General features: G+C 39.7%; 1 protein-coding gene across 2 annotated transcripts in view; it reads right to left on the bottom strand.

The window, feature by feature from the left end:
- The window catches only part of SLIT3 (slit guidance ligand 3), a 482,283-nt gene that overhangs the window by 231,168 nt on the left and 223,419 nt on the right, over positions 1-27,696 (bottom strand). For both annotated transcript variants that reach the window (XM_031506038.2, XM_031506039.2), the window contains one exon: positions 9,515-9,586. In XM_031506038.2, coding sequence (XP_031361898.2) covers positions 9,515-9,586 — 72 coding nt within the window. The remainder of the gene's footprint in view (positions 1-9,514; positions 9,587-27,696) is intronic.

A 27,696-nucleotide genomic window follows, 5' to 3' on the forward strand; every position in this document is an offset into this window, starting at 1 on the left:
AATTTCATACAAAAGGTTTGCATTAAATGTAATGAAGCAAATGACAAAATCAATAAACCTGGAATGGTGTGGCTATCATAAAAATGATGTAAATTCAGAGTTCACTTTGGTTATGAAGCTATTTAGATTCATAATTAAAACCAGTACTATCTCTTTTTTAGAATAAAACTTCCTTTTGACAATCATAGATGAATGCTACAGGAAATCTTCAACAAATGTATTCAAAATTAAGGCATGGCACAAAGACAGCATCAATTACACAAAGATAAACTGTAGGCATAGGTTAGCCTAAACACGTACGTAATAAAGAAAATTTGATTTTCATACTTTTTCAACTGATGTCACATCCCATTTTAATCAAGTTTTATATCAAAAGGACAGTAAGGATACCACATAGCCTGTTTTTAAATCAAGGTATTTTCTGGAGTTTGTTTCTGTCAGAGAGACTCTTGTAAGTCTATTAAAACAGAAAAGAGCCAAGTCTGCTATTCATTACTCTTCATACAAAGGCAGTGCTGCAGCATGGGTGCTGCATCAAAATGTATCTGTGCTTCATTAGGATAAAAGAATAACGAGCCCAGAAAGCAGCGAGCAGAGCTCATCGAAATAAGTAAGCAGATAAGTAATCTCTGGAAATAGCAACAGTCACCCTGACTTTTTGTAACAGATTTCAAACCCCAGATAATGGGTCCCATTCAGGATTAGGGATGTGCTTGTCTTTTATCAAGCTCTGGACCTGGAGTTTGTGATCTTGTTTAAAAAATTCCACCAATGTCCCATTTAGGTAGTGAGTTATATACAGTTTAAATCCCCAGACTCCCAGATTTTACCTAATCAAAGAGAAATTGTAAAAGTGACCATCAAGCCTGAGGTTCTGACTCACAAAGACTGGACTTTTTCAGTCTCCTGTGCAAAGAATTCCCATCCTTGTGCCAGCTGTGTCATGTTCCTGATGGGACACAGCACATCCGTGTCACTCCTCAAGCCCCACTGATGACCACTAATGGAGCTCAGTGCTGATGCCTTCCCCTCTCAGGCTGGGGAAGGCAATAAATTATGCAAGACACAAAGCATAGGGAAGATCAGAACAGAATTTGAAGTAGATGGAAAAGATTACTTAGGCCTGTGTGGGATATTTCATCTTTCTTGTCATCAGCATTAGGACTTTCCGTATAAACAATTAAAGTGCAGGCTTTCAATAATGCTTGAAATAAATACGTGTCCAGAAAATGAGAAAACAATTGGTATTGATGTTTGTCTCACTTCTACAAGAAATATATTAAAAAAAAAAGTGGTTTGTCCAAAAATTAATACTAAAACCAATATATACTGCAGTGGATATCCAGGATACAGAAATTGGGTAAATCAAAATTATGAATAACCTTATTATAGTGGTAGTCAGCTCTGATTAGCTCAGTGAAAAGAAAATTTAAAAAGTATTAAATGCCACCAAACATATATCCTCCACTGCTAAATGCTATTGGCTTATGTACTTCTATTTTATAAGTAGAACACACTTAAGAGATATTTCAGCTTTTTATTTATCTGACATTTCACTCAGGGGAAAGCAACCTTTATAGTGAGGAAATCTGTTCCTCAGGACTGATAGCTCAGCTTTTAATAAGTTGTCAGTGACAGATCCCTTGTGGCCAGTTGAGCCCACAACTACAGACATCCATGAAAACAAACACTTCCTGAAATGCAAGTGGACAAGAGAACAGAGGAGACATCCACCCTACTTATTGCAGATGTTTTCATTTAAAAATAAAAAATAAAAAAATAGATCAGCGTCGCATTTTCAATCTGTGCAATCAATCTCACCTGAAGTCCAAGTCATAGTTTAGCACATTCAACAGATTGTGCTGGTTTGTCCACCTGGTGTTTCATTTATTAGCAAGGGACATGAGAAAGGGGATTACATAAACCCAAATGTATTTAAAAAATACAAGTAGGGACTGATCACACTACCAAATATGGCACAGGTTTAAACACTTCATGGAATGGTTTTGGGGTTAATGGTGTTTATCACGTGTGCTGCAGACTCTGCAGGGTGTTAGTCTGAACATTCCTGCTCCCTTGCTCCCTGAGGCACATGGGACCATCCCAGGCAGCTCTTGGGGGATAATGCAAGCAGCAGCTTTTCTCAAGAACAGCTCCTCTCCTAAAACACAGGAATATCCTGCAGGCTGGCACCAAACCCTCCAGAGGACCATGTCAACCACAGGATCACAGAATCATAGCACATTTTGGGTGGAAAGGGACTAGAGCTTATCTCATTCCACCCCCTGCCATGGGCAGGGACAACTCCCACTGTTCCAGGCTGCTCCAAGCCCTGTCCATCCTGGCCTTGGGCACTGCCAGGGATCCAGGGGCAGCCACAGCTGCTCTGGGCACCCTGTGCCAGGGCCTGCCACCCTCACAGAGAAGAATCTCTTCCTAATATCCAACCTAAACCTGCTCTCTGTCAGTTAAAAGCCATTCCCCATTGTCCTGTCACTTCTAAAACAACCCCTGAAGGGCTGAAATAACACTAATGCCAAGCATTTACAAAAATACACTACCAAGACTGAAACTGGCTCACTCACTAGCAAGATCACTGCTGGACTGGTATCTCTTAGCATCAGTGCATGTTGCAAAAATCCTATGAAACTTTCTTCTCAAGAAGGTAATTCTGAATAACGATTATTCCCTTATGATGTCAAAAGAGAAGCACAGAAGTTTCAGGGCTGTAAAAACACTTAAACCACACAGTATTTTATGGGAATTCCAATAAACTGTCAGAGAGCACCATCATTCAGCATAGTTATTCAGAAAACACTGCCTCTGTGCAGCATATTCTAGAAAAATGCAGAATTAGCTTTTTATTGCAGACCCTTTGCTCACCCTCAGCTATCCTACATGAAATTTTTCTGCACGGGAATGGACACAAGGACAGGACACAGGTAGGGCACAGACCTTGTGCCCAGGATCCTGTGCTCCCACAGACCATCAGGAAGATTCTGATGATGAACACATCATCTCTCCAGTGCAGCACAGAGGACAAAGCCTCTGCTGATTCACTGGAGGCAGAGAAAAAACTGTCATTAAAAGAATGCAGTTTCTGAATTAAATTTCAGGTTTTCATCTCCGTGTTCCTAACATGGCTTTCCCTTGGTTGTGACATTCCTGATGGAAACAGAGCAAGCAGAAAAGCACCTCCAGCTAGGACAAACAAAACCACAATTCCTCCCTACACCTCCCTGCCTGCCCAAAGCCAACCTGCACACCATTTCAGCTTTCTGGCTTTTTTCTTTTTTGTTTTACTATAAGACAGACAAGGGAAGCCATTTAGAAAAATCAGGGCAGGTAGATTTTAGAGGTTAGTGATTCCAAACAGAATAGAATAGAAAAACAGACCAAGGGTTCCTGTACACCCAGCGACCTCAGGCAGGAAAGCAGCAGCTCCCTGAGCAGAAGCACAAGGCAGCCCTGCAGGGCTGGGCCAGGACTCTCAAGAGAACAATGAACAACCAGTGACACCCCTCTGTGTCACTCGATGTGCTGTGTGTGTGGCTGAGGATGTCAGGAGGGAAGCCCTTGTCTCACAAAACCTCCTCTGCTACAACTCTGAGTGCCTGGTGGGCTCTGCACACTCACCTTAACCATTCTGCAGGAACATGCGTGTGCATTCCAATCAATCATATCCTTTTAATGAGTTAATTGTGAAATATTTGCTTCTCGCATTTCTTATAAGGGGTAGAACAGATGGCAAAAGCTCAAACTAATGTATTCATAAAATTAACTGACGCTGCAGGTGGTGTTTCTCCATAGAAAGTGGTAAGTTGGTAACTTGTTATTTTATTGTTACGATAATGCTGCATGACAATGACATTTCCAGGAAAGCAAATGTGATGGCCACAGAGATCTCTCTTGAATTCATTATGGTCACTATCACAATGAAGACCAATTACAGGAGATAGAAAGGAATACACTGTTGGAATACATTGAGTGCAGTGTGAATTTATGGACAAGGAGGAGGGAAATTATTTACAAATTTATACAGTTGAAGTAATGTGATCTTTTTGTCCTCTAAAGAGTGCAAAAGGCTTGTCTCCAATGAGTATTCAAAATAGCTCTTTCCATGCCTCTGACCTGTTTAGCCAGCTCTTTGTCAAAACAACCTGAAATCTGTTCCATAATAGAAATATATCCTTTCCTTTAATTTTCATGTATTCCTATTTAAAATATACCGAGTTTTTAATGCACACCATCAAATATAGACATATATTGTTCAGTCCATTGGGAGAGACAAAAGCAAATACATAACCCAGCACATGATAATCGATTCTCCTCTAGGCATTTCTATGCTTTTATTTCAGGCCAACCACTGGCTTCAGAAGGCTTATTCCAGATTTTGCACCAAACGAATGGAAAATCTGGCCAACTGTTTATCTTCCTCCTTTAGTTTTATTTTACTGCAAACAGCAAGAGTAACACTGAATACTGTACACAAATGTCAAGAAACTCTGGCCAGGAATTTCAGAGGGCTCTGGATAATAGCTTCCCTGGAGAACCCAGACTAAAGGAGTTATGTTTTGTAGCGTAACATTTCATTAAGATCTACTGCATATTTATGTATGGCAAATAACTTACAATCACTTGCTTTCTTCTAGTGAAATGGCTACACACAAATCAACCATTATTTCCTTTATTCATTAGTTTATTCATTAGTTAAACTTGACAGGTATGCTTAATTTTTCCTATGGATGAATGGCAGAAGCTACAAATATACTCTTCAGAGCTGGCTGTGATGGTTAAAAAAATTATGTAGGAACATTTTGATATTTTGTGTAGGTGAATGCATAATACCTCTCAACGTAAAGAGCAAGTTCAGCTTTTTCCAAAACCTGAATGTGCAATTGAGACATTTAATTTTTGTAAAAGTTCCATGGATTGATGCTAATAGTAGATGCATGCAGAAAAAGTAACAGCATCTTCCAGGAAAAGCCATTTAACAAATAAGGAACTGAAATTAATAGGTACAACAATATTTTACAGTACTCACAGAGCTCTGATTTTCCACACTGCAGAGGTAATTTAACCACTAGGAAAATAAATGTGCACTGACTTGCAGAAGTGTTAAATGTTACATATGTGCTGATGTATTTCTATATTTCAAAAAACATAAATCTAAATGCTTCAATTCTTCCTCCACAAGAACCTTTAGGGCTCTCAAGGAGGATATTACCCACAATTTGCTAAGTGGCCCCAGCATTCAGGGAAAGCCTCTGCAGGTCAGTGATAGGAGCTATTATCTCAGGTGAGGCTGAGAAGTATTCAGACAGAAATGCAATGAGCCTGTATTAGCATGACACATGAACCTGTTAACTTTTTTTTTTTTTTTCTGAATCCCAGTGCTACAAAATCTTATAGCCAAAGCCTATGAGAGATAAAAGGCAGGAGCTGAATATGGATGGAACTGACTCCCAGTCAATCAAGAACAAGAAATTGCAGCAACCCCTGACAGAAAAGCAGTGCCTGTGTTCTTCTGTGTGGCTCTGAGTGGTGTTCACACAGGGGGGCTGCTTGGTCAGGGTGCCTCCCCCTCTGCCCTGCTGCTCTGGCATTCTGCCCTGCATCCACACTGCTCATGGATTCCTGTTTTCCATTCCTAGGCTGGGAGATGTTTATAGACTCATTGAATGGTTTGGGTTGGAAAGGATCATACAGACTGACTTGTTGCACCCCCTTCCATGGGCTGGGTTGCCTTCCACTGTCCCAGGCTGCTCCAAGCCTTGTCCAGCTTGTCCTGGAGCACCTCCAGGTGCTCCAGGACAAGCTGGACAGGGCTTGGAGCAGCCTGGGACAGCCAGAGCTGCTCTGGGCAGCCTGTGCCAGCCCTGCCCACCCTCACAGGGAGGAATTTCTTCCTAACATCAATCTCTGCATATCCCTGTCCTGGGACCCTGGCTGCCCTCAGTGAGGTGGGCTGAGCAACTGCAGGAATGCCCCAGCAGAGAAACTCTCCCCTGCATGCCAAGATGTGATAGGAGCAGGGGAAACGTGCAGAAATCCAAGAAGCAGCTCTATATATTTTTATGATGGAAGGCCATGGCTGACAGCACTGAGTTAGCCCAAAGCTCAATGAGACCCAAACCCATACACTTTAATTCTTGAAATAAATGTGCTTACTTGGGGCTAGATTCCTGCAAGAAACATTTCCTGTTCTCTGAGTAATAAGTACCAGAAATTGAATACAGGTGTGCTCTGCAGGCTGGCCCTTTCTTGCCCTCTCCTGTTCAGCTCTTAGGGCCACTGAGCAGAGTTCATGCATCTACTCTACAATAAGTTTAATGTGTCAGTTTTTGCCAAATTCCCAAATAAATTCACTACTGGTAATGGACATGATGTGCTCATGAAACTTTCTAAAAGCTGTATAATTATTTCTACATTTCAGTTGGAAATAGACTCAATAATTTATTTGTGTGCAGATTCTTTGATTTTTGTACTCAAACAGCAGAAGACACCTCATATGAAAATAATTAACACAGTGAAATTTCTCCCACTTAGGAGTTTGAAAACCTCCAGTCTCTGCTTTGGCTTTGTCTTGTGCAAAAACACTGGCCTCCCTGACATTTAAAACTCTTCTTTAGCACAGTCCTAATCCTGGGTTCTCTGTTCTGCTAAAAGAATGATAAAAGATAGAAAGTTTTTACCATTTAAAAAGGAAGATAGAGTGGAAAATATCTTGGATCAATGCTTCTTATAACATTCCCCCTCCCCATCATTTTAATATATTAGAAAAAAAAAAAATGTATCAAGCCAGCTCTGCAGCCCTGGTGCTTGTGGGACATCACCAAAGACTCTCCTTGCCTCATAATGCAGCAGCACATTCACAAGAAGATTTTTTTACACCAGGCTGCTCCAGCTGGACACAACCTGTGACTCTGTGTCCATCACTGCCTGGTCCTGCTGGGACAGGGTAATTCTCACAGGGTTTCCAAGTGGCACCCACTGTAATTTATCCTGAGCCCTCAGGCTGCATGTTTGAGAGCTGGTGTCCAGAAGGAATTCATGCCCTGGCTCAGTCTATCACAATAACTCTGCATTTTGTCCTGAGGGAAGCTTTCCAAGCTGCTGTTAAAGACAGCATTAATCTGGAGACTTTCATCTGGTGTAGCACTTGCTGTGTCCCTATTATGAAATCTCCAGAGCTGTTTTTTTTTCTGTGACATTGGGACACTTTTGGAAGAACCTGGAAGAATTTGAGACCATGTTAAGGGTCAAGCTATGAAAATAAAGACCATTCCATGTCAGCCTTTCCCTATACAATTTCTAAATATAAATTGGAAAGGGCTGGGGAGTACGTGACAATTTGTAGCTTTATTTCTTGTGCCCAAAAGCCTCCATGATTCCTCACAAATAAGCTTTATAAAGTGGAAGAACACTGAGACAGTACAATAAACCTGCAAAGTGATAACCACAGAAACAGCCAGCCCTGCTGCTGTGCCATCAGCACCTTTGTGTCACTGTCACCAGGCAGGTGCTGGCACAGGCTCATTCTCCTGCTCAGGCAGTGAACACCCTGCTCGCTGCCATGGTCACTGCTGGGACCCAGAAGGGAGAGCCCTGGCTGCCAAACACAGGCTGGAAACAGGAATCAGCATGTTTGAGCTCACTGCTTAAAGAGCTTTAACTATTTACTTGGTTCAGCTTGCATTACACCCTTACAGTTACTGCTGGAGAAATTTTAATGTATTCCCAGCAGCGAGTTGGCTCAAGACTGTGCCACATTTTCCTCAGCAAGTCACAATGCACTCGTCTGTGTCTGGAAGCAACAGCTCCATGGACCACCCTGAGCACAGGATTTGTACATTTCTTATCAAGAAAGAATGTCTAGATGTGAGTGAAAAGTCTGCTTCTCCTGCTATTTATCTAAATAATCAGTACTTGTGGCTCACAGCAGCCATCTGTTAAGAGTACCAAGCTTTGTGCTCCTGCTGAGCTGGAGGTTGGACTGGATGACCACTCCAGACCAGAATTATTTTATGACTCTGTGATAACTTCAGTGCTCACAGAAGTCAGAAACTGTAGCTAAAGGGAAGTACTTCTGATTGTTTTGCTGTCTTTTACAGCAAAACAATCAAAACTGCCTAACTTGACAGATACAAGTTTTTGTTAAAGCTTGAAATCCCAGCATTGATGGAGTTCCTGTAACCACTCCAGCCAGTCATCCCTTGGTATCAGCTCACGGAAAGGAGAAACCCTGGATCCTTCAGCATAAATCAAAACACCTGCTCTGGTTGTCACAGCTTATCAGAGGTGACTTAAACCCTGAATGCAAACTCTGTTATTTGAAATGAAGTCAGACAACTAACAGTGAATTACAGCTGGGAAAGTTTGACTTTCTGAAACAAAATACATCTATTGTTCCTATAGATCACATAATGCAAGTAAAACTCAAGATAGCATGATAAAAGGGGACCCATCAGAATCGTCGAGTCCAGCTCCTGGCCATTCTCAGGATGCCCCAGGAATCACAATGTGCCTGAGAGCATTTCACTGGGGCCAGATCTGAAAACAGAACACAGCTATGCTGCAAGACTTTGTAAAGAGGGCTTCTTTTCAGACCTCCTTTAGCTGTTTCTTCCAGTCAATTTTAAGAAATCCACACCGTTTATGCAGTGCTTCCAATATTTAACACAGTGGGGATCATTTTTCAGCTACTGGTGTGGTAACACAGTGCTAATGGCTCATGGCTCTGCAATGCTGCTGAGAGTGGCTGCAGGTTGTCCCAGGCAATCCCTGCCGAGGCAGGGGCTGTTTTTGCTTTGTTCATCCACCCCGTGCTGACTCCAGCAAAGCCAAGGGTGGGTTAGAGTCTGGGTGTGCACGAAAATGGATTTCTGTTACATAACGTGTGAGAGCCTCCAGCAGCTCTGGAAATACAGAGCTCAAAGTCTTTACACATATTTCAGGCTACCTTACAGCAAAAGGCTAGGACAGACTGGCTTCATTAGCACAAAAACCACAGCCCTGTTTTCTCTCTTAAAAGGCTTTTATAACTTATTTTAATTTTTAAATACAAGCTGTCAAAGCCTGTGCAGTTAACTACTCCCATTTTTTTTTTTTAAATTTTCTGATATTTGTGCTCAACCACTGTATCTGAGTGCTACAGTTTGTCATAGTTATTTCTAATACAAGTGATGGGACAGAAAACTTAAACTAAGCAAAACATTTCAATTCCATCCCCAAAACCTACCAGTAATTTTTCCTATGCACATCTTGCTCTAGGACAGTCCTGCAGGAAGGGGTGAAGCCTTTGAGTATGTTCTTTTTCCTCAGCTCAAAACCTCCCCAGGTGTGTTCCCAGGTATGGGGACCAAAGCAGCCTGGGAGTCCCCTGCCAAAAACCTGCAGGGTCCCTTTGGTGCTGCACAGAGCTGAGCACAAGGTACCCAAACTGAGTGTAACAACCACATGTAACGTGAGCAGAAAGGTTTTCAGCACAAATATTAATGAAGTCGTCACTTACAAGTTCTTCACATCAATGATTCCTCGAAAGGCCTTTCTAGGGATTCCTTTTATCTGGTTTTCACTCAGGTCTCTGAATAAGAAAACAGAAAAAAAAAATACATTGTGTTAACAAAGAGAACACATTTCTCAAATCTGCATCAGCTAATGGAACCTCCACGTGCTTGGAAAAGTAGATGCTGCTGGATTTGTTACACCACACGGTGTTTTCAATTTTGTTTCTCTCCTCTAGAGGTCTGTGGAATGAGCTGAAATGACTCTCGAACCAAAACCACCAGAATTCCTGATACAAATGACAGAACTTTGAGCAAACATCACTCAGATGTGATCGTGATGCTGGCACAATGCCATGATTCACTGTTGAGTACCTGCAGCCAAATCTCATGCCTTGGAATCACAGCCCTGCAGTGTGAATGTAATTTTCTCAGCATGCTTCTGTTTGTTTACAGACTGCAAAAATACCTGGCTACCCCTGCTCAGATTACAACTTCTTATTTGAAGTTAATATTCAGGAAAAACATGACAATCATTCTCTTGTGAGCCTTTTAAATTTATACTGAAAACCTATTAATCTACTGCATTAAAATCTCACTGCATTATGCATCAATGGGAAAAACTGAATTTTTAACCTTGTTTAAAACCCAACAACAAAAAAACTAAATAACAAACAGCAATTCAAAAAGTCTTTCTAGTACTTAAAGCACGTTTAAAAATGGTTTGATCTGCATTGTGAGTGCAGGTAACATTTTCCTGTTACCCAGCCTGCATTTGGGTGCTTTCCCCTTGATGAACTATAAATAGTTCCAGATTCACAGCCCTCTAGCAGTGCAGTGGAGGTAGGAAGGAGAGCACCAGGAATGGGTGGGAAATGGACATGAAACCACAAAGCTGGGACATTTTTGTGCTGAGGAAAAACAGCATTTACCCTGATTTTCCTGTGGGTGAGCCATCAGCACAGAGAAGGGGGAGAGGTTTCAGTCTGGTTTAAAGGACAAAGGGTGGGCAAGACAGGAATGGAAGAAGAAGAAAGGAAGGTAGAGGAGTGGGAAAGAAAAATGTAAGAAAGAAGCAAATGGAAGAAAGGGAAGGCTCAGTGATGACAAAAGGACAAATAAAGGTGATCCTGCAGAGAGCTGCACAGTGTGTTTTTTGGGGTGAGAGTGTCCCCAAGACTCTGCCGCATTTTAAGAAAGAAATTCTGGCTCTGTAATGATGATTAGGAGGGGCTGGCAGCCCTCTGTATTCACCCCCAGACACCCTTTTCTGTAAGTACATTTAATGTTCAACAAGCTCCTTTCTAGCCTCCACCAAATTGGTTTTATCAAATGAGAGGCCAGAAATCAGAGCCTGTCACAAAAGCCCACATTGACATTGCGGGTCAAGACGTGTCACACAGGGCTTTCTTCTGCTTTCCATCAGGCAGATAAGAAAAAAAGGGGACTATGTCCTTGTCACGAGACTAATTCAATTTATACCAGTCATGCAGTCTACACCAAATTCTCAAAGTAGCCACAATTGTCCATTCAGACGATCGCAAACAAAAATGTGCTGCTGGATACAAGTCTCTTTTTCAAGTCAGATTAAAATTCTTTGTGACCTTCACAATTTGTTTAACACTGATCCACACTCTGACCCCTCCTTCACCTTCCCTTTATTTTGCCAGCAACAAAATATTAGTTCTTTAAAGATAGACCTTCAACCCAGACAAATGATCAGGGAACTCGGACAGAGGAGAGACAAAGTGCAGGGTATTTCAGACCCAGAAGGAGGAAGTCTTAAGCTGTCACTTTGGTGTGACAGTGAGGCACAGCAGAGCTGTGGTAAAAGTGTGACAAAATGGCTTAGCATGGCAAAAATCAGTAAGATCTGAAAGGAAGACACACGCAAAGCAGAACAAAAAGGGCTTGAAAAAGTGGAATTTTGTGGTCAAATAAAACCACACTTAATCCACCATTCAAGTTGCATTTGTCTGGTATTTTATTGTGTATTTCAAATCATGTGTAAAAGTAAATCAGGTTTTCAAGGGATATTTCATAACACTGTTGTGTTCTACAAGGACTACTTTATATATTTAATCTCTGCTTTGTCTTTATGCTCAACTTTTAGCCTGCAGCCAGACAAAACCAGGAGACTGCAGGAAGTTCATCTGTTTTCTATGAAAACTTCTTGTAAAGTGTATTATATTTATTCTCTATAAGGCTCTCTTTTCTAGCTAACAAACCTGCCTCTTCCAATCTCCTGGACTGTGGCCTGTTCCATAAATCAGTGGGCTGAAGAACTGACAGCCTGCGTGGCATTAGTGACACAGCATGGAAGAAAAGTCACCAAATTTTCTGTTTCTGTAACTGCCTTCTCACAATTATAATTAGGCTGTTTTGAGATGGTCAAGAGGAGTGTTTCTCTCTGCTTCCTGACATTGTGCCAGAGTTTTGTTAAGCATCTTTCATAAGCAAGCAAACCTCAACGAGGCTCAGCCTTAGCACTTCACAAAATTTGCTCTGAGGTAGCAGGAGGCTGTAACAAGAAACTTGTCTGCTGAGTTATCTTCAAGTTCCAGCTTTTCATTCCATGCTTCTTATGGCAGACATAATGGGAAGCTTACAGCAATGGTATGAAAAATAAATATTAGTTATTAATAGTTACTGTAGAAAACCAGATAAATTATTGTGAGGCCAAAACAAAAACCTAAAAAGCAGATGGGAAAATATGGCAGTATTCAAGAAAAATAAACAGCAAATCTGGAAAAAAAAAAAAAGGTGATGATTACTAATAGATTTCCTGTTTCTTATATAGATGTTTCAAGCCCCCTATCTCTATAATAGAAGACAAGTCCAATGATATATCCTAAAGGGGAAATCTGAAAAATTTCAGAGTGAGGGAATAATAGACTTCCAAAACCCTCACCCTAAGAGGCAGTGTTAGAGAGCTGAAATCACTTGACCTGAGGACAAATGAGAATGTGCCAGACCATCAGCAGCACCCTCCTTCCAAGAGTCCCTCTTGTGCTGGGAGAAAGCACCCAACACAACCAGAACAATCTGCATCCTGGTCAAATACGTGTTGAGCTAAGCAAAGGAATTGTCCTTCTGTTTTGATAAATACAGGCAGGTTGTGTGCAGTTTCACCTGGCACACAGCTTTGCAGCAGGGCACAGCTGCAGCCAGCCCCAGCTTGGTGCACTGCAGTGGTGGGAGCAGCGTGGACAGGCAGCAGATCCCAGAGAAATTCAGGGAGAACAGCAAAGTGTTCATCCAACAGCAAAGAACCCCCAGAGGAAACAGCATCCTCCTTTCTGAGCTGGGGGAACACAGCCACGGGGATGTTAAAGAGCTTGGACTGGCACTTTGCACAGGGCAGAGAGGCAGGAGCTGACAAACCCAGCAGCTGTGGCTCACAGCACATGTCAGCCCAGCCCAGACTCCAGCAAGAGTTGGCACAAGCCACTACTTTTCTTACTTTTTATTTTAATTTAGCTAAAATGCTTTGGACACAGATGAACTCCCTCTGCAAGTCTAATACTGTTTTTTCCTGATCTTCCAATGTGAATTGCTAGTGCTTCAGTGATAAAAGGATTGGAAAGGGAAAAAAAACCCACCCAAAAGTGCTGACGTTTCCTGAGTGCCTCTGCAGTCTTTGCCGTAGTGCTGGTTTTAGATTTCTGCTCTAACGCTGCCTATTGCATCCTAAGTGGAAATTCAACTATCTAACAGAGCAACAGAATACATTAAGACTTTTTTATTATTATTATTTTGCCAGTAAGAGAACATAAATCACTTAATTGGAACACAGACCCTATAAACACCCACAGAAGGACTCTTTATTTGAACTGCAGATCTAAAACATTAAAACAACTACTTAAATACAACTTGCAAAACTACAAAGGTACTGAAAACAACATATATTATATGAAAACAAAAAATTTAGCAGTGATGGCATTATGCTTAGGTTTTCTTCCTTTTTAAACAAAAAAAAACCCCACCCTTTGAGGATTTGCCAGTTATTTTCCCAATCTATTTTAACACACAGATTTGCAAATTTAAAAAGACTGTTTTTAAGAAACTGCCTGAAAAACAGCTTAATTAAAAAGTATTTAATGTGGTTGAACACTGATCTTTAATTATTTCTCTTACTCAAATGGGCTGGGAGATCACCATGCAGTGTTATCCAATAAAGAACTCAGCTTGCCTTTAATGTCTAAAGAGTTTAATACAAAGACTTAAAGAACAATTCACCCAGAGCCAATTCTTCACAGCCAAACCTGTATCTTCCCCAGTATTTTACTGTATGTCGATTCCAGATTAAAACTGCAAACTCACAGTGTTAACCATTAACAAATGGAACCAATGATTTACTTAAAAGGAAGGAAAAATCCAGCCTAACAAACCTGATTCCTTTTTTTCAGGAGCATTTCAGCTTATGCACAATTCAATTGCATCTTGGAGTAAGTCAGGGGAGCTCACACGCAGCTCTCTGCAGCAGCTGGCACAAAACCATACAACAAACACGGGTTCTTTTCACTGGATATGGGACTTGAGTGCAAAAGATTTTTTCCTATGCTCTCTTCTTGCCAGAAAAATCCTGGGAAGTTAATATTGTTCACCTGCTCTGCGAAATAGAACTAATAAAAAATACTACTCCTGATTTTAAGAAAGGGCCAGCTGCCACCAATGACAAGAAATTAGCACTGTGGCAAACAGCTCTGCACTGGCTACAGAATGTGCAGCTGAGAGAAATGAGAATTAATTCATCCCTGTTGGTAGCTTGTTTACATTCTTTTACAAATTAGGGTTCCTGGGTTTAAAATATTTCAGTCCAATGCAGTGATTAAAATTAAATAAAATAAAATGTTCCTGAGGTTTTTGTGCACTTTCAAAGTTTAATGACTACTCTTCAATGTAACTTTTCTTTAAAACTGGACTAAAACTAGACTGAACTGCTCCACTAAAGGTCACATACTTAACACAATCTGGTCACTGCAATTTGTCTCATTAGAATTAGTTTTAATTTGTGCAATATGTTACACATAAACTCTATCCTGCAATGTTTTACTGAATAAAGTAAAACAATTAAGGAGTTAAATAATAACAGATGGGCAAAATTAGAGACCATAATCCAAAGATAATAGGTATCTCTAAGTAACATGTAATAAAACATAAGCAAGTCAATAAAGTGAGGAATTATACAAGTCAGGTGTGTCATAGAACAAAAGTTGGGGAAGGTAACTCCTACACTCAGAGAAGAGACAGGGCAGGGGGACCAATGCTATCTAGAGGAAGAGTCTGTGAGAGAAAATGAGGTAGAAAAACCAAGAAAATCTGTAGGGGAAAAAAGCAGTTTAATCATATCTATAAACATTCCAGCACAGAATATTATGCATTTCATTTACAGCAAGGAACAAAAGGATTTTCCCTGCTTTGCCAAAATTATATGGCAGCTTTAATTTTTTTTAATTAAAACTAATATTTAGCATTTTCAACAACTAAATATTATTCTTACCTAGGAGATAGTGCCCTAGTATTTTCAAAACTGTTCAGTATTAGAGTTTTTTCTGTTCTACAGACAGATTGAAAAATAACTGGGTTAAGGACAATTCAGAAACGTTGAGTCTCATAAATATGGAAGTTAAATTCAAGGTATTTATCATCTTCCAGGTGGGAAATGCATTGCCCAAATCAAGTCCCTCCAAGAGTAATTAGAACAAGCTGTGGTAAGTCTGACACTCATCAGCACCTGTGCCTCAGTGCAGAATGGCTTCTTCCTCTCAGCAGGGTTCGTGTAAAAATGGTATTTACTGTAAAGCAGCACTTGGAGCTCTCTGTCTGAAGGAAAAATGGAAAAGTGTTGTTGCTGATGGGCTACAAGGCAAGAGCTTAACAACAGCAGTGTTGTAAAGCTTTACTCTGTGGAAACTTGGCATCGCTGCTGATTTTCTAAAAGAAAAAAATAATTCCTTCCTCCTACTAGTGCACGAAAAGTAAAGAGGGTGACAAGCATCCGAGCTCTGCAAAACAAGAGCAGGTCCTGCAGATGCCGTGCACCCTGAACAAGGTGTTTTTACTAAATACAATGCAGCTGGCTCTCAGTTCGTGCTCTGGGAGGCTGTAGAGGAAACGCAGGTTTGGTTTTGTCTTGTTTGTTTGGAGGAGGGAATTTAGCTCAAAAATTCCAATTAAAGCAGCCCTCGGTGCTTTCACACAGTCACGCACTGCTGCACAAGCACTGCTGCTAAGCCTCCAGAAGATAAACACCACGATTTCTCTGTTGATGCAGTTGCACTGTGAAGGGATAGATGTGAACTCTGTATTTCTAGGTTTCAGCACTAGCCCAAAGCCCCACTAACCCCAGTCACGCCCACCTTCATTGTGCAGAGCAGGACACTGAGCAGAGCCTGAAGCTCTGGGAGGGGGGCTCACGCAGGAATCAGAGGAAAAAGAGCTCAGCAGAAGATGATTATTTTATCATCATCTTCCACCTTCTCCAAGGACAATTGAAAAACCATCTGTTAATAAAGATCCTTCAAGGGATCCAAGCTGTGTGGAGTTGTACAGTTTCATGATTTTTGTCCTGATACAACAACAGGATCACACAGCACATTCTGAAGTATTTTTAAATGTTTAAAAGGACAGAGAATACACATTTGTGATTAATTAATTCTTCATTAGAGGTTTTTAAAATTCATTGTTTAAAAAAATTTTAAAAATTTTAAAAACCAAACCCCACCTTTCACTGAGACACACTGCAGCATGTCTGTTGATGCACCCAACAAATAGCAAAAAAAAAAAAAAAATCAGAACATCTCTGAGAAGTAAATATTTTTCTATCATTTTAAATAAACTGTGAAACTAATCAATGCTAATGTCCAATCAAAGGCAACATTTGTCTTCATGACTTTTACAGTTCTATCTCCTCCTGCCATTTCCAAAATGCCGAGCAAATAGCTATCAGATAGCATTTAGGAGACTCTTATTTTAAAACCACCCATCTTGAGACTGATGGTGAGCTTTCATTTTAGAAAGCAGCATCTGTTTTGTCTTTTGGAACATGCACACAAAAGTAAAATCTTTCCTCAAAGTATTTACACTCAGCTTTGGATATGTCAGGGAGTAGGAACTGGAAAGTAACATCCAGTGGGCCCAGAGGAAACTCTTGAAGAGAAGCAGCCCACTAAAAACAGGGTAGGGTTCTGACTAATAAATTAGAAGAAGATGTCTTTGTTAGCAGTATTTAATGTAGGGTTTTAGTGCTTTAGAAAATGTATCAATATAATTAATCCTTCCTTTTGATCGAGGAGACAAAGGAACACAATGAGAGGCAGCGAGTGGCTCCAGGTGCTCCAGAGAGTGTGGGAAGAGCCAGAAAAACCCTTCCCAGTCAGTCCCACGGATCAGGAGTTCCACTCTGAGCCATTCCTCCGCCGAGCCTTCCCGCGTGCGGGGAGGGTGTTCTGCCAGCAGAGCCAGCTGTGACTCCACTGCAGACAGATCCATTCTGGCAGGAAAACCTTTCCATTCTGGCAGGAAAACCTTTCCTCTGGAACTGCCCAGCACCACTGCACCTCTGACAAAACAAAGGCTCCCCGGGCAGTGATGCTCCCACACAAGGCCAAGTCCTCCAACTGCATTGGAAGTGAGATGAGAAGCCAGAGGCACTCATGAGATTCAGTAGGTACCACACACCTCAGAGAGGGGGACTGAAGCCCTGACATCAGAAGAAAGGAATGATTCTCCTCATAATTTTATATTTTTGTCAATATTTTCTTGCTGCTGAACCGATGTGATTTCAAAAGTTCTCTCGCTCCTTATTAATGTTAAGAATTTCTGAAATAAAAATGCAGCTATATGGAGGTACCTTTATTTTAAGGTAATTTTAAAAAGCACTGGTTTTATACTGTTGACCTGTTTGGGGGTTTACACTTTTGTCTGTTGAACCATACTGGAAAGAAATCCTATATATTTACAAATTCTAAACATCAGTAGGCAATATCTCTGATCTCCCCAGAGAGACAGCAGCCTCCACAGCCTGCCTGGCCACCAAACAAAATGATATTTGCAGCTTATTGGTCATATAGTTTTAAATTACGATGAGTTTTTATTTTAGAAGATAAACATATGAAATCATAAAGAATAAAACATGCACTGTCTTTGGATAACTGATCAACATCTGGAGCAAGACTCTCTTTTGACTGATCTGTCTTAATTCTACCTTTGTTAATGATGAATATTTTTATACTAAAGATTCTTTTGCACTTTACTAATATATTGAAAGAAAAAATCTCCTGCCAGTTAATATTTCTTTTTTGTACCTAATCATCACATTATAGAATTAAAACAATAATCACAAGAGTATTTATTTAACTCAGGCTGTGATCCTTTAGCTAAGAAAATAAGATTCTTCCTAGGATTAAGTAGCAATTACATGTGTGAAGATCTAAGATCTATTTTTTTACCAAGTTCTCCTGAAAAAGGCCAATTATACAATTTGTTTGTATGACCACTGCAGACATTCCTGCGGCTATATAAAAAGTAATAAAAATGATAGAGAAGCCATGTATAGTAAAACCAACTTGAATTTCCATTCATTCCAGTGAGGTAGAAATGAGTTACAAAGTATTTAAATGCACTGCAGCGAGAAAAACAACTTTGTTTATAGCTCAGGCCCAGTTATCAGAGGCATTTATTCTGTTCTGTGGTAAAAAGTGCACCTGTGCAAGAGGGGCACACTGGTACTTGAGCTGTAATCAAAGTTCTAAAAATAAATTATAATATTGGACCAGCAATATCTATTCCACTGATATTCAGCAGACTGCAGAAACAGCTAATGAAGCCCAAGACAAAAGACAGAGGAGTTCCATGCACCTTTTCCCTTTTTTCTAATATTTTAGCTTCTCTTTTTCCTTTACCTTGATGTATCTTCCCTGCTAGGGATCGTTTAGCCCTGAGAGTCCCAGTGAAACACTGCAGATGGAAGGAGATCCTCTTCAGGCTGGTTTGTAGCCATAATTCATTTTTCTGTGTGGATGTGACATCCAGATTTATTAGACCAAGGTGTAATATCACAAAGTGGTTCACTCGAGTGGGGATATTCATGCACGTGTTGAAGTAACAGCAGCTCTGTGTTTTTTTGGGAGGATCCACAAACCCAGCAGCTCCTCCAGGACTCCAGAGCAGGTCACCCTGACCATTACAGCTGCATGACACCACACGCTTACAAACCTCATTCTCCTACTTTACTCACACCAAAAAAAAGGTTCACTGGAACATAACCAAATAATTTCTTCTTTTCAGTGATTCTTCACGTAGGTAAAGCACCTTCAAGAATCCCACTCCATGCACAGGAAATTTATCATTCAGTAATGCCATGCTTTAGAAAAAAGCATTTCAATGGAATGTAGGTGTTTTAAGCAGAGAAAATAAAACTCAAGTATACTAGTAGAACAAGCATGCTAACGTGACACAAATCGAAACCAAAATTAGCTTTTAGCTAAAGTGCACATAAAGTGGTGAATTCTTCCAAAAGAGAAGTTAAACTCACAATCATTCTGCCAGATTACTGAGGGTTTTGAGTGTTTCAGTAAATCAGCTACCAAAGACCTAAACCTTTATTGAAAACAGCTAAAATTGAGACAATTCATGAGAATTTACACTTCATTGCCACTTTCAAACCAGTTACAAGTGGCCTGAACAAGTTACAAGCTGAGTTAATTTCCTTGAATCCACCCAAACACTGCGTAACAACAAAATCCTCCAGATTCTACTTTGAAAACAGACTCATTTTTTAATCCTCAAACACCCAAAAATACTCATAGGGAGATCTGAGTGTGCGTGAATGGTTTACAGCACCTCTCAAAGGCGTTTGGGGTGGTTTTTGAGCTTTATTCCCAAAGCTGACGAGGGAACAAGGGCACTCCAGTGATTCACCAGCAGCGCCTCCTTCCAGAGACCCACACGGGTCCATTTGCATGAAGCCACTTCAGAAATGAACCTGGCTTTCCTCCGACTCCCTGTCAAGCACTGCTGAATCTCAGATTGACAATGTCAGCACACAAAATTGAATTAAATGTAGAAGAGCTGACCAGGGAAGAGGGAGGAGTGGCTCCTCGCACAGCAGACTCCAATGTGACCACGCTTTGCTGGTTCATTGTTGAGGCACTCTCAAATCAAAGAACATCAAATTCCGGCGTGATTTGAATTCATCACTGCTGGGAATGATGATGAATTTCTCCAAAGTCCAACACAGTTATGTGAGTCTCCAGGAGAAAATATGCCCGACATTAAAATTCGACTTATTATCTTAAAAGTTTTTTTTCAATTAATGACACTTCCTTAACAAGCTTTTGAAAAAACAATTAGCCAAAGGAGTGTCATGGGTCATATGAAAAAACAGTCTTATCAGAAAAGGAAACTTAACTTCATTATAAGACTTGGAAAGTTTACATCCTGATATTATTCACATCATTACTTCCAGATGTCATGTGGAAAACCAACAATCAGGAGACAGAAACTAAGAGTCAGTCAAAAAATACACAATAATATTTACATCGCAGTTCCATACACAAAGGCTTTTGTTTGGTTCCAGAAAGGAATTCATCGTGGAACCTGTTTTTATCCCAGCTCAGATGCAATCACTCTTCCTTTCTTTGAACATTAAGTTTGTGGAAAGACAACTCTAAATACCAGGGAACTGTGGCTAAGAGAGAAAGTGGTTTTCTAACTAAACCAATCCCACCCTGTTAAGTTTATACAATTATGATATAGATTATATACAACTATAACACATATGGTTCCAATGCTCTTTCTAGCTTGCACTCTTTGTTCAGTCTTTCTGAATCATAGGATGATGTCAAGGAAAAAAGGCAAAACAAATGCTAAATGTTAGGGTTGGGATGCATTACCAACACTTTACCAAAGACAATAACAGAACAGAAGTAGTTTTACATATATTCAATATTTTCAACTGTCAGCTGTAACCTACATGTGCTTTGATTAACAATATTAAATAAGAGCCTACATTTATTTCTTCATGGATGAAGCATATTTGGAAGTATTAAACACCATACATTTGTCTTCTTCAGAAGGTTCTACATAATTAGAAAAATATAATCTAAACCAAGTATTTTCAGTAAATGCTGAACTGGAAGACACTCCAAGACAAAGGATATTATTCCTTCAGCTTGTCCCTAGTGCCTGGTAATTAGAAGCATTTTAACCAGGTCAAAATCCCACCTTACAGGACAATGTCAATGTCCTCTTCCTGCAATAGCCCAGAAGTATTACTACTGATTATTTTATTATATTCTGTACATTATTCCATAAGCTAGTCCCTGTGGATTTACATTCTGATTTGGTCTCTTCCCATGGCAGTGCCTGTCACACAGAAGTCAGCAAATAATCACCTCACTGAAATCTTCTGACCTCTGGCTGTGGCCAGGGGATGCTCAGCAGTCACTGAGGGCTCAGCAAGGAGCAGAGTCCAGCCCACACATGGGAGATTTTAAAAAGGAGAGAAGGCCCAAATGAACATGTTCTAATTCCCTCAGCTGTAACTCAGCTCCTCTAAATCCCAAGAGGTGGGAGCCCCGTGCCCTTGAGTAAAAAAGGAATGCAGGAACTGAGGGCTCTGGCACACAACCACTGCCCCTGGACCAGAAATATCAGTGTTTTTAGCAATGTCATGGTACCCCTGGCTAAAGAGATGGAAGCATATTTACACAGAACAAGTTCTAAACTGACTGAACAAATTATTAATAATGAATTAATATTTTCTTGGCCTTTCAAGCATCTTTTTTGGTTATTAAAGTGAGACATTCATTAAAGCTGCAGTATTAAAAACCACGTTTTTCACTTTATTGTACTGAAACTTTAAAATGTAGATAAAAGGTAGGATGACGTGGAAGCTGTGGATTGCAATAGTGCCTGAGGGAACTTGCTTCCTTCAAAGGCCATCTGCATGTCATAGCAATAGCACCAGTGGCACAGGGACAGCAGAGTTTGCTTAGCAGGGCACAATGGTGCTGTGAATCTGGGACTGGTGACTGCATCTCCAGCAGGGCAGGATTCCATAGTGGTCAAAGGTCACCCACTCATGTAGAAATCTCTCTCCCAGCTCTGTCTGTGGGGACAGAGCCCCTGGGGATGGAAAAGGCTGAAGGACAGCTGTGCTTTGGGCAGAAACAGCCAATGTACCAGAACTAGACACGCTCACGAGTGGCCAACACATTTTAAAGGTAGTGCTTAAAAATGTCCTTGTAGGGCTCCTATGACTCTTCACCATCACTGATAAACCCTAACATGACAAGTTTGTCACACGTGCTCCTTCTCTGGCATCACTGGAATACTTCAGGCAACTGGAAGAATACCCATTTGACTGTGTTCAGTCCTGATCCAGAAGAAAGGATTTCCAGTGTGTCTGTAGGAATGAAGTCACAGAAGCCAAACTGACCCAAGTGTTTTTGTTTGCTGTTTTTTCTCTCACTTGATAAACAAATCCTGCCCAGGATGCTTAGCAGATTCCTGCCCTGGGGGTTTCTGTGCATCCAAGACTCCAACACTGCAAGCATCTTTGCTAAGGTAGCATAAAATTTCAGAGCACATAGTTAATGTTCAAATGGCATAGTATATTGATTCTCTGCCCATCCCCTAGTATCTTAAGTTTACCCAGAAGACTATTTTATTTAATTAACTTGGTGCTTTATTAATATAAATATTCCACTATTGATCATAAGAGGAGCTGACGCATGTTTGAGTCAGACATACATCAGATCCATTTAATGGAGCTCCACTTAGAAGAGTAGTTGGCTCTAAATCAAGGTAAATGGCAGCAAGTGCTCCTCTGGGATGACAGGGCTCAGCTGAATCTATAACATTTTTACGGAGCTAGTTTTCTTAAAAGCAGAAAACGTATGGAAATTAGATATGAAAATGGTCTCTCCTTGCACGTATCAATTAAGCATGTCAATACCTTAATTAAATTGCTCAACTTAATGAGATTTATACCAATGAGTATGTTTTATAGTTATAATAGTTTTTTTGGCTACCGTTCAAGATGTCAAATAAATTGTGAAAAGAGGATTAAAAAAAGTAGTAATTGACATTTTGAACTGAAGCCAGTATTTTTTCTCCTCATTTTTTCCCTTCATTCATGTGATTTTGGAGAACATATAAATAAAGTAATGAACCCTGTAATAGCTTTGCTTTTAAAAATCTCTTTCTTTTCCAGTTCTAATCCTTCTTATCAAGTTCTCTAAGTAGCACACCATTTGAATTAAGAAGCACTTCAACTTAAATGATTATAGGGTTTTTCCCCTTTGAGGCTCACTACCATGCCTTTCCTCCAAGCAAAAACAAAGAAAAACTTTTCTCTCCAGACATGCAGTTACTACAAAGACTTCTTGTCAGACTAGGGCAGCATAAATGCCTCGAAGCACAAGGATCTCACACCACAAGCAATGGGGACCTCTACTCCTATCCTGGACTGTTGTATCCACCTTCTCTGGGGTAAAAAATAATTAAAAAAAAGCACTGGATGCTACATTTCCTGGCATAATTCCTGGCTCCATCCTAAATGTACTCTGCAACCTTGACAAAGCCATCAGCTGTGTCAGTGACACAGTTCTACATTAAATGACTTGGACTTTGGTGATCCTTGTGGGTCCCTTCCAGCTCAGGATATTCTAAGACATGGATTTATATGTGAGAAATGCCTGACTTTCATGTAAAAATGAATTTTTTTCTCAAGTGGGAATTGCTACAGAAGTGACTTCCCTGCAATTGCTGCAAACATCCCCAGCAGGGCTGCAGGTTAGCAGACAACACAAAGCACCTTTTCTCTGCCAAAAACAAACTCAGGAGAAAGTTCTGCTCACATGTGATTCTCTCTCATTGCCTGGTAAAAAGTACAGAAAAACTGAAGATAACAAAAATCATCCCAGGGAGCTTCAACTACAAAACCCCTAAGTAAAACAAAAGCATTTGTTATTTCTTCACCCTTCCTCTCAGCTGAACAACCTATTGAATTTTATTTGATAAAAGTAATATCCGGCTTAAGCCTTTGCATAATTTAAATTCCAAGTTCCTATTTAAGTGAAGAGATTCTGCCTGTAAATAGTTCAACAAAGTATTTATTTTAATTATTCTATGAAATGCACCAGTTTTTGTAAGACCTTTAACTAAACTATAATTAAAACTAAATACAACTTGACAGTTGTCCTTCAGAACCAGGAAATGGAGCAGCTATGTGCTTTTTCATGTCTTATTTCTGGTCAGAAAGAGACAAACCTTGTGTTTTGACTTTATTTCTTATCCTTATTAAATGTTTTCTCTGTAAAGCCAACCTAATTTTTCTCCTTTATCAAAACACGAAATCAATTTCTTTAGGTGAATTCCATGCCAGCATCTGTGACAGTGAAGGATAAATTCCTTGATATAAAGGAATTTGTTATGTTAAAAAAAACAACCTTAAGAATAAGGGCGGAAATGTCAGGAAAGAAGAGGAGGAATAATTTTTACAAGCCTCATCCTACCTCTCCCCATTACTTTTACAAATATCTAAGACATGAACTGATTTTTCAGTTAACACAAGAAGAATTTGCTGTATTTATGGCAATGATTTTTATGTACTGAAGTGCTGTTATTTAAATAAAGTTGAAAGTATTTTCTGATTTGATTCTGGTACCCACTGTTTTCTCCACGTAGGTGAGCTACAACCAAATGCTTTCTGTCAGAACGGCATCATTTCAATTTGAGTGTGTGGTTACATCCCCAAAATTCCTGTGGAGCTCTCCATCCCTTCAGTGCAGCAGTGGGTAGGCTGGGCTAAAGAAATACCAAACACTAATTCATTACATATTGCTAAATTTATAACTAATAAACTACACTTCAGGTAAAAATTATCCATTCCAGCCAGCTGATGGCCTAAAGAAAAGGTTATAAACCAAAAAAGTCAAAGCTTTCCCACTAGGTTTGTCTGCTGTGACCTCTTCACATCAGAGTCTCTTCATTACAGAGTGTGGATGTGGACTCGGCTCTTCTCTCAACATTCAGAACTGCATTTTCCCCTATGAAAATGCAATTAAAACCCAATTAAATTGTTTTGTTACCTCACGGTACATTCTCAGAATACATCCCCTTTCTCTTTTATGCCTACATTTCATTCTCAGGGTCATTTGTGCAATTGCAGATGAAAATGTAATATTTTTAATTTAAATTAAAATTATTAGACTTTTACTTTTGACATCATTTAACATTAAATATTATATATAAATATTTGCTGACAGGTGTGACATCTCAATATATCCCTATTAGAAACAGCAGTATCTAGACGATAATTTTAAATCTTAGTTTCCATAGGGAACATCAGAATCTATGAAGCAAAGAAACTGTATAACAAATTGCTAGGTTATATCTAATTTCTTAAAAGGCATTTATTTTTCAAGTCTTTCATCCACTGAAAATGAAAAGCAGGACTAGTTTCAGCTGAAGCAATAATGCAAAGCAAAGCTGAACCCCTTACAACTGCTTAAGTGTTCCAAGTATATGAATAATGGGACAATCTGATTGGTTAAGAGAGAATAAATTTAATTTTTCCTCTTGATACTCATTTTAAACCAGGTAGAAAACTTTGTTATAAAATGTGCTGTGGTCTTTCTGGAAAAGGATGAAAAGAGACGTTCTTGGATTTAAAGAATTTAATCAAAAGACTATGCAGAACCAAACCAAAAGTCATTCTTAACAAGGAAGTGATATCAGGCTATTTAAATGTTTGACTGATTAGAGCCAATCACTTGAGAAAAAGATTGTTTTTTCCTCAGTGTTAATGAGACTGAAGTTTTAGGTATCTGATTCCAAATCACAGAAATTAGAGAATCAAAGCTGGATCACCCTAATGAGCAGATTTTCTCATTGCTGAAGAAGCTGCTCAAGAAATTTTTTCTTTTTAATTAAAAAAAAAAAAAGCTACAGGTTTCTTCTGACAATTCAAATGAAAACATGAAGCTCAGCTGCTTGGATGCTCTCATATTTTAAGCAGTATCTCAAAAACAGCATTTTCTGAGAATGACAAGCTGCAGAAAAAAACCCAGTTTTGCTGTAGCAACAATGTCCTGCTGAATAGTCAGAAAATATTTTCTAGAGAAGTTCCTCCATACTTTTGGTGCTTTACAGTACTTGCAATTGAAGGCGCCAGTGATAAATTTAATAAAAAAAAAAAAAAAACCACCCAAAAAAACAAAAAAATCCAAACCACCAAAAACCCACAATAACAATAAAAAAAAAAAAACCAAAACCCCAAAAATTAATCCATTCACTGAAGCCTCCCTGGGTGTCCTTGGGCTCTCACAGCACCACTGCTCTCACCGTGCCCCAACTGCTGACCTTCAAATTAGGACCTCAGAATGCAACACTTCCAATTTATAAATAGAAAACTCTGTTCATTTACTTTAAACCAAGGCTTGTAACATGTTCCAAATGAAATAACTCTCCTTCAAATAAAACAGAACTACTGCTTTAATTACCTGTTGCTTTAAGTTTTACAAGATGAAGAGGTACTTAAATGTCAAATTATTATTAAAAACATACATGTCAAGAGCAGATAATTAGAGAATATCTACCTTGTGAATACATTTAAAAGAGAAAAGATGTTTCTTTAAATCTAAGTGTGTAATTATGCAGAAAATACAGTCAGTAATAAACCGATTTTTAGCAGGTTATGCTAAAACTTTCCCTTAAGTACTGTTCTCTAGGCTAAAAGAGAAAATATGTTACAAATATTATCTAAAACTAATAAAATATTTTTAATGTGAAACTAATACTAAATATTTTACTTTTAATGAAATCAGCTAAGATTAAGTGAGCCAAGGATGCATAAAGCCAATGTCTGTGGGATAAGGGATCAATTAATATTAAAAGGAAGTAGAATACCCAGTGTGCTCCACCTTCCTGGAAGGTTTGGTGATACAAAAAAATCCAAGTTTCTCTGTGTATAACATGGTAACAAATCTTGCCTACTTGTGCCAAAGTGAATCCATTCTGCCTCACACCCCAACACCAGCACAGCACAGCTAAACCTTGGGAACATTTCTTATTTTCCACTTCGAATGGGAACTTTTAGCACTTGATCCAGAGTCAGAAATGCCAGCCCAGAAGTACCCAGATTGCATTAGAGCATTATAGATCAGGGGACCTTTAACATTTTTTTGCAACATGCATTAAAGAAGTTAAAAAATACTAAATAGATACATCAAGTAGTTACCAGAGCGTTCTCTTCATAAACTTATGAGTAAAGGGTTCTTTAGATGCCTTCAGCAGGCTCAGATTTGAAAAGGTTCAGCTAGCTCCTTCCATGAGAGAAGACATGAAAAAAATTGCACCCAATTTAAAGCAATGCCTTAATAGACGGTTGAGGTGCCACACTCTGGTTCAGTGGGGAAGAAGAGGTCAGCCTTTTGTTCCTGTCTCCTCACACTTCCTCCCATGGATCTTCTCGGGGACCCCTCACTACAGCAGGTGGGCTTGTCCCAAGGCAAGGCTGGCTCCACACTGTGCTCAGGGCACCCAAACCCCACCGAGATGCTGCTCCACCAGATCCCAGCTCTGCCAACTGCAGCTGGCTGCGAGCAGAGCCCACCCATCAGGAATGCTCCAAAGCCTCCCAACAAAAAGAAGAAATGATCCCTCTGACTCAGGAAAAGGGTTTTTTTGGTGGCAGCCACTTTAGGACAGAGCACAGGTAATATTTGCTGCTTGGGTGGTGGCAGCTTCTCTTTTCTCTCCCTCTGTTGTTTTGAAAGGGAAAATGTGAGTCTGTAGGGGGTGCCAAGTTGCTTTTTCAGCTTGGTACAATGACAAAGGTTGGCAAGCCTCATTTCCAAAGGCAAACTTTCTTTTCCTGAGGAAATGTATGATTTTCAGGTGACTATACATTTAAAAATAAGATTTATCCAATATGACCTTTAAAACCTCCATCTTTCTGCCAACATTGCTACGGCTCAGTGGTCAACTTTTATTGTTTTTATTTTCAACCTATTCTAGTAAGAAAACAATGTACTTTCTAAAGCCTGAATGCCTGCTATCTTTATGGTTTTAATTTGATGACAATGCCAATTGTTTGGGTCTTCTAGTGATTTATCAAAAAATCTGTTATTTCATAAAGAACTTGAATAACAAGGCTAGAAAGGAGGGCAAGAAAAAT

This window comes from Lonchura striata, chromosome 15 (assembly GCF_046129695.1).
Source record: "Lonchura striata isolate bLonStr1 chromosome 15, bLonStr1.mat, whole genome shotgun sequence".
Classification (NCBI taxonomy): Eukaryota; Metazoa; Chordata; class Aves; order Passeriformes; family Estrildidae; genus Lonchura; species Lonchura striata.